General features: G+C 41.0%; 1 protein-coding gene across 1 annotated transcript in view; it reads left to right on the top strand.

Moving 5' to 3' along the window:
- CTNND2 (catenin delta 2) overlaps positions 1-16,276 on the top strand; it is a 932,875-nt gene that overhangs the window by 615,457 nt on the left and 301,142 nt on the right. The window contains exon 9 of the mRNA XM_052659032.1: positions 14,459-14,591. Within this exon, the coding sequence (XP_052514992.1) occupies positions 14,459-14,591 (133 nt within the window). The remainder of the gene's footprint in view (positions 1-14,458; positions 14,592-16,276) is intronic.

The following is a 16,276-nucleotide window of genomic DNA, read 5'->3' on the forward strand; positions in this document are numbered from 1 at the left end:
CAGCCAAGGAGGAGCAGAGCTGATCAGGCATCCCCAGTGAGACCTTGGTGTTTTTCTCTTGAGCATAAATGATTTCACAGAATGTCAACATCACATGAGGCCACTCTGATGAATCGCAGTGATGGTTCAAGACACAATCAAGCCCCCCCCACCCCCGACCCCACCCCTTGTAATTATGTCTGAACACAGACAAAACAGGAGCATTGTCTGAACCAAAGAACTAATGAAAACAACCACCTACCCTGGCTCCTTTGAATGACTGCAGTTTCTTCACCAGTCATGGTCTGAGCTTTGCTCCTTCTCAGTAAGAATCTTCAGTCACAGAATGCCTCCCTCATCCTGGCAGGAACCAACCCATAGCAGTCCTGCTTCCTTGAATTTGAGACATAGGAGACAGGGGTTCCATCCCTGGATCAAAAAGATCCCTTGGAGGAAAAAATGCCAACCCATTCTAGTATTCTTGCCTGGAGAATCCCATAGACGGAGGAGCCTGGAGGGCTACAGTCCATAGAGTTACAAAGAATTGGACGCGACTGAAGCGACTTAGCATGTAGCATGCAAGCATTTATTTAAAGGAAGTATCTCTGTTCAATGTTATCTGAAGTAAATTAAGTTGTCATCCTTTGGAGAACTAAAATTAGGTAACAGAGATGAAATTGTATGTGTGAAATAAACGCTTCAAATATTTGCAGGACTAAAATCAACAATAGGTATGGTAAAAAATTGCTATCACCCAGACTGGACTCCTCAATCAGCCCTCACATGTGTGCTCACAGTTTACTTTGTAAAGACACAGGTGCCATGGGACACATCGTCACTTCTAGCAACGTGGAGCCTCCCGTGGAATCTTAAGAGATGGTGTCTCTGTGTTTAGAACACATCTCCCAATATAACTGTGACTTCTGTCAGCAGTTCAGAAGTTTTCATAAAAAGAATCATTAAAACACTTTCAATTTTCTCTCAGAGAATTGTCAGACTACCTAACTGATAAGTGTGCCGCATTCTATGGTTTCTGCACAGTGTATTTCTAGTCCATTATTGAATACTCAGTTCCCTTTAATACACACACACACGTAATACATAAAATCTTTCGAGGATGATCAATACCTCTGTGGCTTATTCTCAACTTCTTGATCTAATCCTGAGGCAAAATCCTGATCTCCTGATATTGACAAGAAAAATACTTGCTTAAAACAATTTGAATCATGTAGTCCTAACCCAGATCTTGGGCATCAAATGCCATCCTTCTTGTTGACACTGAAGGTTCAGAGATGATTTTTCTAAGCATCATGGATTATTAATTTTAAAATGGATCCATGGTCATAGAATATAATTTTCCATAAAGTCATTATGGATTGCAAGGAATTTATGGGTACTAATTTGTTATTTTTTCCCTTGAGCTATTATCAGTAAGCACGCCCTGTTAGAATTTCCAGGGCAACTAAATGCCGGTATGTATGAAGTTCATTTTTCATTCTGGGGCATATTTTTATTGAAAAAGCATGTTTGTATTAATGAATAAATAAGTACTATTTAAAACTTAATTGTTATTGAAGAGGTGTTACCATAAAAGTGATAATATTCTTTCTAATCTAATGGGCTTTTAGAAGTCTTCGGTAGAAGCAGATTTTCACTAATAGTTAAAAGACATGTGATTAAAAATGGTAAATATTGGCATAAATTTTCTGTGATCATTTTACATTATTGTCACCTCTCAACTCCTAGAAGCCCATTTCTGGACTAAGATTTATCCAAGGTACCTAAGTCCAGTTCAGTTCAGTTCAGTTCAGTCGTGTCCGAAATTTGCAACCCCATGGACTGCAGCATGCCAGGCTTCCCCATCCATCACCAACTCCCGGAGTTTGCTCAAACTCGTGTCCATCGAGTTGGTGATGCCATCCAACCATCTCATCCTCTGTCATCCCCTGCTCCTCCCACCTTCAGTCTTTCCCAGCATCAGGGTCTTTTCCAAGGAGTCAGTTCTTCACATCAGCGGGCTAAATTATTGCAGTTTCAGCTTCAGCATCAGTCCTTCCAATGAATATTCAGAACTAATTTCCTTTAGGATGGATTGGTTGGATCTCCTAGCAGTCCAAAGGACTGTCAAGAGTCTTCTCCAACACCACAGTTCAAAAGCATCAATTCTTTGGTGCTCAGCTTTCTTTATAGTCCAACTCTCACATCCATACATGACTGCTGGAAAAACCATAGCCTTGACTAGATGGACCTCTGTTGGCAAAGTAATGTCTCTGCTGTTTAACATGCTATCTAGGTTGGTCATAGCTTGTCTTCCAAGGCATAAGCGTTTTTTTGTTTCGTTTTTTTTGTTTTTTGTTTTTCCTTCTTCACTTTTTTTTTTGTTCTGTTTTGTTTTTTTTTTTACATTTTTTTTAAATTTTATTTTATTTTTTTTTATTTTAAAATCTTTAATTCTTACATGTGTTCCCAAACATGAACCCCCCTCCCACCTCCCTCCCCATAACATCTCTGTGGGTCATCCCCATGCACCAGCCCCAAGCATGCTGTATCCTGCATCAGACATAGACTGGCGATTCAATTCTTACATGATAGTATACATGATAGAATGCCATTCTCCCAAATCATCCCACCCTCTCCCTCTCCCTCTGAGTCCAAAAGTCCGTTATACACAGCTGTGTCTTTTTTCCTGTCTTGCATACAGGGTCGTCATTGCCATCTTTCTAAATTCCATATATATGTGTTAGTATACTGTATTGGTGTTTTTCTTTCTGGCTTACTTCACTCTGTATAATCGGCTCCAGTTTCATCCATCTCATCAGAACTGAATCAAATCAATTCTTTTTAACGGCTGAGTAATACTCCATTGTGTATATGTACCACAGCTTTCTTATCCATTCATCTGCTGATGGACATCTAGGTTGTTTCCATGTCCTGGCTATTATAAACAGTGCTGCGATGAACATTGGGGTACATGTGTCTCTTTCAATTCTGAAGCATTTTTAATTTCATGGCTGCAATCACCATCTGTAGTGATTTTGGAGCCCAAGAAAATAAAGTCAGCCACTATTTCTACTGTTTCCCCATCTATTTCCCATGAAGTGATGGGACCGGATCCCATGATCTTCGTTTTCTGAATGTTGAGCTTTAAGCCAACTTTTTCACTCTCCTCTTTCACTTTCATCAAGAGGCTCTTTAGTTCTTCTTCACTTTCTGCCATAAGGGTGGTGTCATCTGCATATCTGAGGTTATTGATGTTTCTCCCAGGAATCTTGATTCAAGCCTGTGCTTCATTCAGACCAGAGTTTCTCATGATGTACTCTGCATATAAATTAAATAAGCAGGGTGACAATATACAGCCTTGACGCACTCCTTTCCCGATTTGGAACCAGTCTGTTCTTCCACTCTAGTTCTAGCTGTTGCTCCAGATTTCTCTTACAGATTTCTCAAGAGGTAGGTTAGGTGGTCTGGTGTTCCGATCTCTTTCAGAATTTTCCACAGTTTGTCATGATCCACATAGTCAAAGGCTTTGGTGTTGTCACTAAAGCAGAAATAGGTGATTTTCTGGAACTCTCTTGCTTTTTGATGATCCAACAGATATTGACGATTTGATATCTTGTTCCTCTGCCTTTTCTAAAACGAGCTTGAACATCTAGAAGTTCACAGTTCATGTACTGTTGAAGCCTGGCTTGGAGAATTTTGAGCATTACTTTACTAGCGTGTGAGATGAGTGCAATTGTGTGGTAGTTTGAGCATTCTTCGGCATTGCCTTTCTTTGGGATTAGAATGAAAACTGACCTTTTCCAGTCCTGTGGCCACTGCTGAGTTTGTCCAAAGTTGCCGGCATATTGAGTGTAGCACTTTCACAGCATCATCTTTCAGGATTTGAAATAGCTCAGCTGGAATTCCATCACCTCCACTATGTTTGTTCGTAGTGACACTTCCTAAGGCCCACTTGACTTTGCATTCCAGGATGTCTGGCTCTAGGTGAGTGATCACACCATCATGGTTATCTGGGTCATGAAGATCTTTTTTGTATAATTTGACTGTGTGTTCTTGCCACCTCTTCTTAATATCTTCTGCTTCTGTTAGATCCATACCATTTCTGTCCTTTATTGTGCTCATCTTTGCATGAAATGTTCCCTTGGTATCTTTGATTTTCTTGAAGAGATCTCTAGTCTTTCCCATTTTATTGTTTTCCTCTATTTCTTTGCACTGACCACTGCGGAAGGCTTTCTTATCTTTCCTTGCTATTCTTTGGAACTCTTCATTCAGATGGGTATATCTTTCCTTTTCTCCTTTGCTTTTCACTTCTCTTCTCTTCACAGCCATTTGTAAGGCCTCCCAGACAGCCATTTTGCTTTTTTGCATTTCTTTTCCATGGGGATGGTCTTGTTCCCTGTCTCCTGTATAATGTCATGAACCTCATTCCATAGTTCATCAGGCACTCTATCTATAAGATCTAGGCCCTTAAATCTATTTCTCACTTCCACTGTATAATCATAAGGGATTTGATTTAGGTCATACCTGAATGGTCTAGCGGTTTTCCCTACTTTCTTCAATTTAAGTCTGAATTTGGCAATAAGGAGTTCATGATCTGATCCACAGTCAACTCCCGGTCTTGTTTTTGTTGACTGTATAGAGCTTCTCCATCTTTGGCTGCATAGAATATAATCAACCTGATTTCGATGTTGACCATCTGGTGATGTCCATGTGTAGAGTCTTCTCTTGTGTTGTTGGAAGAGGGTGTTTGCTCTGACAGGTGCATTCTCTTGGCAAAAGTCTGTTAGCCTTTGCCCTACTTCATTTTGTACTCCAAGGCCAAACTTGCCTGTTACTCCAGGTATCTCTTGACTTCATACTTTGGCATTCCAGTCCCCTATGAAGAAAAGGATATCTTTTTTGATTGTTAGTTCTAGAAGGTCTTGTAGGTCTTCATAGAACCATTCAACTTCAGCCTCTTTAGCATTAGTGGCTGGGGCATAGACTTGGATCACTGTGATACTGTGTGGTTTGCCTCGAAAACGAACAGAGATCATTCTGTCACTTTTGAGATTGCACCCAAGTACTGTGTTTTAGACTCTTTCCTTGACTATGAAGGCTATTCCATTTCTTCTAAGGGATTCTTGCCCATAGTAATATATATAAGCATCTGAATTAAATTCACTCATTCCAATCCACTTTAGTTCACTGATTCCTAAAATGTCGACGTTCACTCTTGCCATCTCCTTTTTGATCACTTCCAATATGCCTTGATTCATGGACCTAACATTCCAGGTTCCTATGAAATATTGTTCTTTACAGCATCAGATTTTACTTGCATCACCAGTCACATCCACAACTGGGTGTTGTTTTCGCTTTGGCTCCATCTCCATTCTTTCTGGTGTTTTTTCTCCACTCTTCTCCAGTAGTGTATTAGGCACCTACCAACCTGGAGAGTTCATCTTTCAGTGTCCTATCTTTTTGCCTTTTCATACTGTTCATGGAGTTCTCAAGGCAAGAATACTAAAGTGGTTTGCCATTGCCTTTTCCAGGGGACCACGTTTTGTCAGAACTCTCCACCATAACCCGTCTGTCTTGGGTGGCCCTACGCAGCATGTCTCATAGTTTCATTGAGTTAGACAAGGCTGTGGTCCATGTGATCGATTTGGTTAGTTGTCTGTGATTGTGATTTTTCATTCTGTCAGCCCTCTGTTGAGAGGCTTATGGAAGCTTCCTGATGGGAGAGACAGACTGAGGGGGAAACTGGGTGTTGTTCTGATGCGTGGGGCCATGCTCAGTAAATCTTTAATCCAATTTTCTGTTGAGTGAGGCTGTGTTGGGTGGGGCTGTGTTCTCTCCCTGTTGTTTGACCTGAGACCAAACTATTGTGGAGGTAATGAAGATAATGGCGACTTCCTTCAAAAGGTCTTGTGTACGCACTGTTGTATTCAGTGCCCCTGACCCTGTAGCAGGCCACTGCTGACCCATGCCTCCACTGGAGAGTCCTAGACACTCACAGGCAAGTCTGGGTCAGTCTCCTGTGGGGTCATTGCTCCTTTCTCCTGGGTCCTAGTGCTCACAAGGTTTTGTTTGTGCCCTCCAAGAGTCTGTCTCCCCAGTCCTGTGTAAGTTCTGGAATCAAATCTCACTGGCCTCTTAAGTCAAATTTCCTGGGGTTTCTCAGTCCCTTTGCCAGATCCCCAGGTTGGGAAATCTGTTGTGGGTTCTAGAACTTTCTTAACAGTGTGAGAATTTATTTGGTATAATTGTTCTGCAGTTTGTGGGTCATCTGCTCGGTGGCTCTATGGTGGGGGTTAATGGCAACCTCCTCCAAGAGAGCTTATGCCACACACTATGTGATGCAGGTCTGCTGCACACAGAGCCCCTGGCCCTGCAGAAGGCCACTGCTGCCCTGTGCCTCTGCAGGAGGTACTCAAGCCGTCAAAGTCAGGTCTGGCACTGCCTTTGTGGAGTCTCTGGGTCCTGGTGTACCCAAGGTTTTGTTGGAGCCCTCTGAGCATCTCTGGCATCTCAAGGCACCTACTACTCATAATAGTTCAGAAATAACCAATTTTCTCATCATTTTCCTGTTTGTCTCTCTCCACTTCAGCTTAATGGAATGGTTGACAGTTGAAACTTCTTATTCTGAAATAATAAACTCCAGTCCCCATGTTGTCTCCAGGTTGGGCCTGAGATACAAGGCAGCAGGGGTCACCTGTTCGTGTGGACCAGTGGGTGGGGAAAGACTGGGCTTATAGGAGGGATCCACTGGGCGTCTCTTTCTGTCACACGTCGCACACAGCCCACCAGGGACCACTGCAGCCTCTGCCTTCAGGATGCATCCAAACTCCCTCCACTTCTCAGCACCCCCTGCTGAGCTACCGTTACCCCCACCAGGATCCCTGCAGAAGCCTCTGCCTCCATCCTGCCCGCCTAGAGTCTGTTCTCAACACCACAGGCAGAGGGATCCCCTTTGTAAGCCCAACTTTAGCAAGATATTGGGTTGGTCAAAAGGTTTGTTCCAGTTTTTTGTACCATCTTATGGAAAAACCCAAAGGAACTGTTTGCCCAACCCAATAGAAGATCAGACCTGCTGTTTATGAGATTTGACAGATATATACATTCATGCAAGCACTGACAAAGTGATCCTCTAAAAATATGAACCAGATTATGACTTTGGGATGGCTCCTGAATCAGTTGGAGCAAAAGCCAGCAGCCTGCTGAGGCTGACAAAGGCTTGTGATCTGGGCCCCACTGCCTGTCCCATAACGGTCTCCAGGACACGCTCCAGCTCACACGCTGACCTTCTCATCTCTGACATGCAGAGCAAGCACCTGCCTCAGGGTCTTGTCACTATTCTCCCTTTCTGTAACATTCCTTCAACTCAACACCACGTGTAGGTGTGTGCCCCAGGTCACCTTCTCAGGGAGGTCTTCCATAGCCACTGTGCTGGCAGTAACAACCCCCTCCACGCACACACAAACACACAAGTGCACACACACACATTTTGCCTATATCTGCTCAGCTTCATCTTTTCCATCAAACTTGTGTTAGTTTCCTGTGGCTAATGTAACAGAGTACCACAAACTTGGTGGCTTAAAACAGCAGAAGTTATGCTTTTTGAGTTCTAGAGAGTGTAAGTCCGAAATCAAGGTGTTGGCAGGGTTGGTTCCTTCTAGATGTTCTGAAGGAGTAACCAAGCTTGGCCTCCCCTCTCCTTCTGGCCATCCTTGTCATTCATTCACTTGTGGCCACATCCCTACAGTCTCTGTCTCCATCTTCACATCACCTTCCTCTCTCTGTCTCCGCATGCCCTTTTCTGTCTCTTATAAGGGCACTATCATTGGATTTAGAGCCCATCCTAATCCAGTGAGATCTCTTCTTGACCCTTTATTACATCTGCAAAGACCCTATTTCAAATAAAGTTACATTCTGAGGTTCCAAGTGGACATGAATTTCGGAGGAATATTGATCAACCCAGTGCACACTTGTCACTCTCTGGCAAATAATATATTTTTGCTTTTGGTAATTAATTCCCAGTTACCATTAGAAGGTTCTCTGAGGACAGGAAGTTTTGCCATGTCCCCTGTGCATCCCCCATGGCCTCTGCAGTTGGCTAGAAGAGTGAATTCCAAAGTCAGGCAGGCAGCCAGGCCGCTTGCAGGAATATGGCAGGAGGTGATGGCCACTGGCCTCACTGAAATAAGCTGACCCCATGGACTGCAGCATGCCAGACTTTCTGTCCTCCGCTATCTCCCAAAGTTTGCTCAAATTCATGTCCATTGAGTCTGTGATACTATCTATCTCATCTTTTGCTGCCCCCTTCTCCTTTTGCCTTCAGTCTTTCCCGGCACCAGGGTCTTTTCCAGTGAGTCAGCTCTTTGCATCAGATGGCCAAAGTATTAGAGCATCAGCTTCAGCATCAGTCCTTCCAATGAATATTCGGTGTTGATTTCCTTAAGGATGGACTGGCCTGATCTCCTTGCAGTCCAAGGGACTCTCAAGAGTCTTCTCCAGCACCACATTTCGAAAGTGCTCAGCCATCTTTATGGTCCAATTCTCAATTCCATACGTGACTATGGGAAAAATCATAGCTTTGATTATACAGACCTTTGTTGAAAAAGTGATGTCTCTGCTTTGTAGCAATTGACCATATATATAGAGCAGCTTTTTGTTTGGTGACACATTCTTCAGGGATGAAAATTAAAATATTCATGGTTCTGTGTGTTTATCGTTGGATAAGTTCTTATCTGTCAACAAGCATGAAGATACCTCCATTTTATAAAACAAAACAAAGAAATCTTTCCATCTAACTTATTCTTGTGACCACTGGCTCTGCGGCCTCTTCACTCTTATCTTGTAAACAAGACAAAGTCAAAAAACAAAATGTCTCACCTTGTGGTCTCTGGATGGTAAAGGAAAGCCAATATGGTCTTTAAAGCTTTTAGTTAGAGTTCAGATGGTTATAAATGGCTGAGATTTTCATAGGTTTAATTAATATCCATAGCGTGGCTTCCCATGGAGTTTATTGACCTTGCAATCAAATTGAACTCTGTCCCTCTGACATAAAGCTTTGCTGAAAATCTCAGTGTGGATTCCCGAAGACTCTTGATTGTCCTGGGGCTCTTTTCAACACAGAAGTAAACTTGATAAAAATGTTGTGACAGGACATCAGCTCTTTGGTTGCGGTGCCAGCCTAACATGGTAACAAATTTCAGACTGTTTGCTGTTTAGCTGTGTGCTAAGTGCCTTGTAATTTTAACAACTCAGAGAGTCCTTATAAGAGTGAGGACCAAGTCACAATATTGTTGGTCTGTGTGACAAGTTTTAATGGAGAAAAGGTTACATTTACATATTCTCCAGTTCCCTAAACATTTCTAAAGTGAAGCTCAGTAATGAATGAGAGATGTGAGCTGGGCTTCTGTAGAACTTGTAGATGGTTCTTGTTTTCTATTCTTCTTTTCTTCATCTAGTTATATGTAATACCTGACATTTCTGGAGGGCCCACACTGTGCCAGACATTGCTCTAAGGGGTTCATATATAGTAATTCTAATCATCCCACAATACTCTAAGGTATGAATTATAATCTCACTGTAACAGTAGAACTCCATGGGTATTTATGCCAGCCAGTGGTGGATCAGCAGCAAGCAAGACACCTAGAAGAGGAGAATTCATAGTGGAGCAGGATTTGAACCAACTCTGCGTAGAAAGAACTCTTCTTGAGCTAAGACTTTGCCTCTGAAAGGGTTAGGTGGAAAAATTTTTTCCAAAATGGCACATTTTAATGTACAGTTTTTACTGCAGGCTAAAACAGTGTCTCTTCTTACACTTAGATTCCTTCCAATAAGTATAATGTACAACAGTAAAAGTTTATTTTTTTTAAAAAGTGGTATTCCAAAAAGTTTAAATGTGTGTGTGTGTGTGTGTGTGCACCCCTTATAAGTCTTAGGATAACAATTAGTAGTATATATCAACTGAAGTGACTTAGCAGCAGCAGCAGCAGCAGTATATACATGCAGTATATACCTAGCTTTTGGGGTTTCCCAGGTGGCGCTAGTGGTAAAAGAACCCTTCTGCCAATGCAGGAGACTTAAGAGCTGTGAGTTCCATCCCAGGGTCAGGAAGATCCGCTGGAGGTGGGCATAGCAACCCACTCCAGTATTCTTGCCTGGAGAATCCCATGGACATAGGAGCCCAGTGGGCTACAATCCATAGGGTCAAGCAGAGTCAGACATGACTGAAGTGACTTAGCATGCACACACACATCTAGCTTTTAATAGTTTGCCCAGCACTTTCACTTTCATATTTTATGCTGTCTTTTAAAAAGAAGTTCTGTGAAATAGACAGCATTATTCTCTATATTTGATCCATGGAAACCAATACCAGCAAGCACTGGGGGACTCTGCTATATATATTTGTAATCTAGAAGGGAGAAAGCCAGATGTTTAAGTTCCGAACTCTTTCCTAATTATTTGGATGCCAAATCCTCTGCCTCTTCTACCGCAGTAATCAAGAAATAAGAGATCTGTAACCTGCTCAACAAAAAATGATCAAATATTTCTACTTTTCAAATGAGTTCATCTGTATCATTTTGGTTTCTAGAATTCAAATAAATGTGTTAATATATGATATTCATTGTTCTCTTTCTGACTTACTTCATTCTATATGACAGTCTCTAAGGCCCATCTGTGTCTCTGCAAATATCACAATTTCATTCCTTTTTATAACTGAATAGATAACTAATGACAACCTACTGTAGAGCCCAAGGAACTCTGTTCAGTGCTCCGTGGTAACCTAAATGGGAAGGAAATCCAAAAAAGAGGAGATAATGCGTATACATATGGCTGATTCATTTTGCTGTATAGCAAATACTAACATAACATCATAAAGCAGCTGTACTACAATAATTTTTTTTTTAAATGATCAAATAACAGAACATGTTTAGACCAGGGTATCTCAGTCTTGGCTCTAGCGATATTTTGGGGCAGATAATTCTTTGTCATAGGGAATTGTCTGTGCAATATAGGATGTTGAGCAGGATTCCTGGGGTCTGCTCCCTGGATGTCAGTAGCGTCTTCCAGTTGTGACAACCAAAACTGTCTTCTGACCTTGTCAGAATCTGACCTGGGGATGCAGTTTTAAGTGTATTTATTTTTTAGACTTTTAGACTTTATTTCAAGACAGCAATTACAGTAAGCGTCATTGTTATATGATTATATCTATTCAAAAGCAGATGGCCAGAGTTTTATTTCTGCTCCATCTCTTAAGTTTATGAACATCTCTAAGTCTATTAATTTCCTCCTCCATGAAATGAAAAGAAACTACATAAGGCTTAAGGATTAAAGCATGCCACCGTCTGAACAGGGAACCTCGGCACTGACTTTTAGCCCACACTCGCAGTATTACTTAAGCTGTCTGTTCTATAAGTCTGAACACATCTAAATTTCCTTAGATTTCTTTCACAATTCTGACCACAGACCAGGCCCAGACGTTTTGTACTGAGTGCAAAGCTCTTCGCGATCTCACACCAACCTTGCTTTCCAGCTTCATTTCCACCACCCCCTGCCTGGGTAACCCGCTTCCTGCAGCCTCCTGTCTCATAGCCATCCTGGCTGAAAGCACACCTTCCCTGAATCTGTCAGCCTTCTATGACCCAGTGTCTCTCCACATGCTGTTCTTTTGCTGATTTTTTTTACCAGAATTCTTTTGTCTTATGAACGTTGCTTGTCCTTCAGGATTAAAATCTCATGTGAGGGACAACCAGCAAGGAGCAAGTATAGCATGGGGAACTATATTCAGTATTTTTTAATAACCTATAAGTGAAAAGAATCTGAAAAAGAATATATATATTATATATCAATCAGTTTGCTGTACACCTGAAAATAACAAAACACTGTAAATAAACTATACTTCAGTTGAAAAAAAAAAAAGACCTCGTATAAAGAATCCGTGCCTTGCACCGAATTCTGGCCCAAATAAGACAGACATTTTATTTTGTCCAGCTCTTCTCTATAGTCCATCTCCATGGGAAACACAAAATCTGAGCAGAATCTCTTTTAAGGGAAACAAAACCATTCCAGAAAAAGAGGCTTGTATGACTCTTGAAATTTTCCTTCTGTTGATTCTGGGCTCTGTGTGTATGCATGTAGTCTGGTATGCACAAGCAAGCCAAGTGCCCTAAGACTGTTCCTCCTGTGCTCTTGTTCAAAGACTTTCTTATCTATGCCATATAAGACTAATAGAGCAGTTCTCATCTGGTTAGTAAAATAGATGGAAATGAATCCTTTACTAATCACTTTCCAATAGCATGGGCTTACCCGAATTCATATTAGTCATCCAGTATATAATTTATAGGTGTTCTGTAGATTTTAATTTAACTTGAACAAAGGATATAATTTTTAAAGGCTGCTATTATAAGAAAAAAGACTGTGCTATCTGGATGTTGCATATTGAGGTGGTTTAGAATCATGCAGTGAAAGAAAATTCAATTAAAAACAAGCTTCCTATGTTTTCATCCATAATTGTTTTTCACTGTGATCACCTAGCTGAAGAAGATCCAATAGTTGGTCCATTATCAGCAACCACTTGAGTATGTTTTATAGCAAAGGTGCTCCTCACACCATCCAGTCCTTTAAGAACTGAGCCAATTCAAAAGAAACCCTATTGCATATCGTCTTCAGTAGCAGTAAGGCAGCACCGACATGCTTCCAGATTTACTTGACAACCTCTATCAGGCGTGATAAAGAAAAGATAAAGGTTAGAGTCTACAAGGAAACTCTTAACCTTTGTCTGCTCCATTTCTGTCCCATTTTTCATGACTCTTCTTCTGAGATGACAGCATTGACCTGGCATCAATAGGATGTATGCTTTTGAGTTGTTTTCTGGGAGTCAAGTGGGTGCTGCCAAGCTGTCTCAAGTCTCTTCCAGCCTATCCTTCAGATAAATAGTAGCCTTTTGTGGTTCAAGGGGTCAGGTTTTCATCTGTGGCCTCACGGGTTGCTTTCTTATTTCTCTGTTAAAAATTGATTCACTGCTTCAGACGCGAAATCCTTACATCCAACCATGTCACTGTCATGGTCTAACTCAAGGGTCTCCAACCTTCAGGATCTGATGCCTGATGACCTGAGGTGGAACTGATGTAATAATACAAATAAAGTGCACAATAAATGTAATGTGCTTCAGTCATCCCGAATCCACCCACCACCGCCCCACCCCACACCGATCCATGGAAAAATTGTCTTTCATGAAAGCAATCCCTGGTGCCAGAAAGGTTGGGGATCGCTGCTCTAACTGGTTGAGTTGGTGAATTTCATGAAAGAGTATTCATATACATAATGGTACAGTCACCCTTGTGTTTTATGATGGATTTAAGTATCCTGGAGCATGTTTCTCAAAATTAAATAAACAACTAGCTTCTTGGAGTAGCTCAGATATAAACAAGAGGATATAGAAAAAGAATGCACCGTGCATAAAATTTGTTTGAATAAACCTAACATTTTAAATAAATAATTTCCTTTTATGAAAGCTTCTTGTTACTATACTTTTATCCTCAGAAAATTGTTTAGGGAATCTGTATGTTTTTAAAAGAAGAGATTATGATAATAGCAATATTAACCATAAATATAACAAATATGGCATAACTGGTATCAGGACATTTTAGGCTGGACTCTTTCCGTTATATTTTCTCTTATCTGATAATTTAACTAAATGCTATACCTGCCCAAGACTGTTGAAATAATATTTTGGAAAATAAATGTGATCTTGTAAATTATCTACGGAAGTCCAAATGAAAAATGTCTGTATTAGTAAGATCGTGCCATTTTAAGACCTTTTCTTTTCAGTCTTCATAAACATGGTAACTTCAGTGATACATTTAAGGTTATATAAGTTTATGTGCATGCATGCTTAGTTGTGTCTGACTCTTTAACAACCCCATGGACTGCAGCCTGCTAGCCTCCTCTGTCCATGGAATTTTCTAGGAAAGAATATTTGAGTGGTTTGCCATTTCCTACTCCAGGGGATCTTCCTGACCCAGAGCTTGAACCTATGTCTCTTTCATCTCCTGCACTGATGGGCAGATTCTTTACCGTTGTACCACCTGGGAAGCCCTAGATGTATATGTATGTATATATATATACACTTACAAATCATTTGCTCAAGGAAATCTTTTCAAATCCTTTTTTAAGTCAGTGGATGTGTAAGAAATATAAGAGGATGAGACGGTTAGGTAGTATCACTGACTCTATGGACATGAATGTGAGCAAACTCTGGGAGATAGTGGAGTACAGAAGAGCCTGGCGTGCTGCAGTCCTGGGGGGAGGGGGATCGCAAATAGCTGGACACAACTTAGCGACTAAGCAACAACATGTGTAAGAAAACCAGGGCAATCAGTTGTGAAATATTCCCATGTAAACTCTCACAGGTGATACATAGATGAGTTGACCACAGGCTACCAGTTGCAGGATTTCTCTCATGTTCTCCTGCTTTCCTTTTGTTCAGAGAATTTGGATGGAGAGACCCGGAGCTACCTGAAGTGATACAGATGTTGCAACATCAGTTTCCTTCAGTCCAGTCTAATGCTGCAGCCTATTTACAGCACCTCTGTTTTGGAGACAACAAAATTAAAGCCGAGGTAAGCACTACTTGGAATCGTGAATGACTGGTGTCAGATTCATCATCACTTAGGTGTTCAGAGTACTGTTGAATGGGGAAAAAAAAATTCGAAGCTTAAAGTTATGCTATCAAAACTTAGATCCACACTTTTCATCTAAGTGTTTGGCATGCCGATATATACATTCTTCTTTTTTAGTATTTGAATACTGAAGGAATAGAGGGCCAAGGATATATACTAATATCCACAGAGATGAGAGTATCAAATGCTAAACTTTTGATATAATTTGCATTTTTCTTCTCAATCCACCTCTGGAGTCATCTCTGCTCCTAAATTCTAAAGAAATACAAAGCATCTTCATGTTCTCCTCAAATTACATCAAGATTGCTACATCAGTTTATGGTATCATCTGTCTTCCTGGAAAACTCATTGATAAGTGGGAAGTTTTAGGCAATAAACCAGCTTTGTGTTATAACCAAACTTTCTGAACCATTTGCAAATGTACCAGTGGATATGATACAGATATATGCATTCCATTAAAGAATCTCTTCTCTGTGTTCATCATGTAAACAGTTGTTAACATGCTCAAAATTTTTGGCATACTTCAAAGTGCACAAATTGTGGTATGTGATATTTCTGGAAAATCACAGTGGTCAGCACAGCCAACTCTGATTTTTTTTTTTTTTAGACAAGGGACAAGCATTTGCATATGAGCAGCTGAGTAATCAAATTTTTAAAAAGGATTTTATAATCTGTTAGGAGTCATCTCCATAGCATGTAAGGAATTTGGGAGATAAGACTAAATAGGTTTAAGGGTGGAAAGCAGAGATTTGAAGATATAATTGCGATTTATTATAGATGGTGCTTGCTTGCATTGGGATGTGTATAGACTAGCAGTTTTTCATCTTTTTTTTTTTTTTTTTCCTGTTTCTCTTCCCCTGGGACTACAAAGGGCGTGACCCATGCTTTTTCTTATCAGAAAAGTCCTATTTCTTTGTGGAATATATATAAAGTGGTGATTCGCAACCAGGTGTAATGTTGCCTCCCGAGGGACATGTCACATCATCTGGGCCATCCTCCGTTGTCAGAATTGAAAACATTGTGGTGTGCCATTAGCATTTAGTGGGTGGCAGTCATGTGTTACCCAACTCAGGCTGGGCTGCTCACCTCTGAAAAGTCAGTACTCAAGAGACAAGTGTTGGCAGGAAAGAAAGGTTGCTTTATTCAGGAGACTGGCAACCTGGGAGAAGGTGGACTTATGTCCAAAAACCAACTCTCAACTGCTGATCAGGAAGCAGAAGCTTTAAAGGGGGGATTTCCAGGGTTACAGGTTGGAGATGGGGCTTACTTGCAGAAACAGTACAGTCTGCTCTGACAGTCATCGTGAAATTGGTCATGCAGTGATCTGATCAGCACCATCTTGATGATTTTAAGTACAGTTCATCTTCAGTTCCAGGGTCGGTTTGTTCTTGTTTCCTTGAGGTCAGTTCTTGGAACTGTGTAAGATAGAGCAACTAATGTCATGGCTACAGTCTGGTCATCATGCAACCAACTCCTTCCACCTGGCAGGGGTTTCAGTATCTGCAAAACAGCTCAGAGGATGTGACTCAGAATATTATGTATAGCCCTTAAGGGGAACTAAAGGTCCTTGACTATGTTAAATGGCTAAATTATTATTATTTTGTCTCACTTGATGGTTTTCCTTT

This window comes from Budorcas taxicolor, chromosome 20, assembly GCF_023091745.1.
Source record: "Budorcas taxicolor isolate Tak-1 chromosome 20, Takin1.1, whole genome shotgun sequence".
Taxonomy (NCBI): Eukaryota; Metazoa; Chordata; class Mammalia; order Artiodactyla; family Bovidae; genus Budorcas; species Budorcas taxicolor.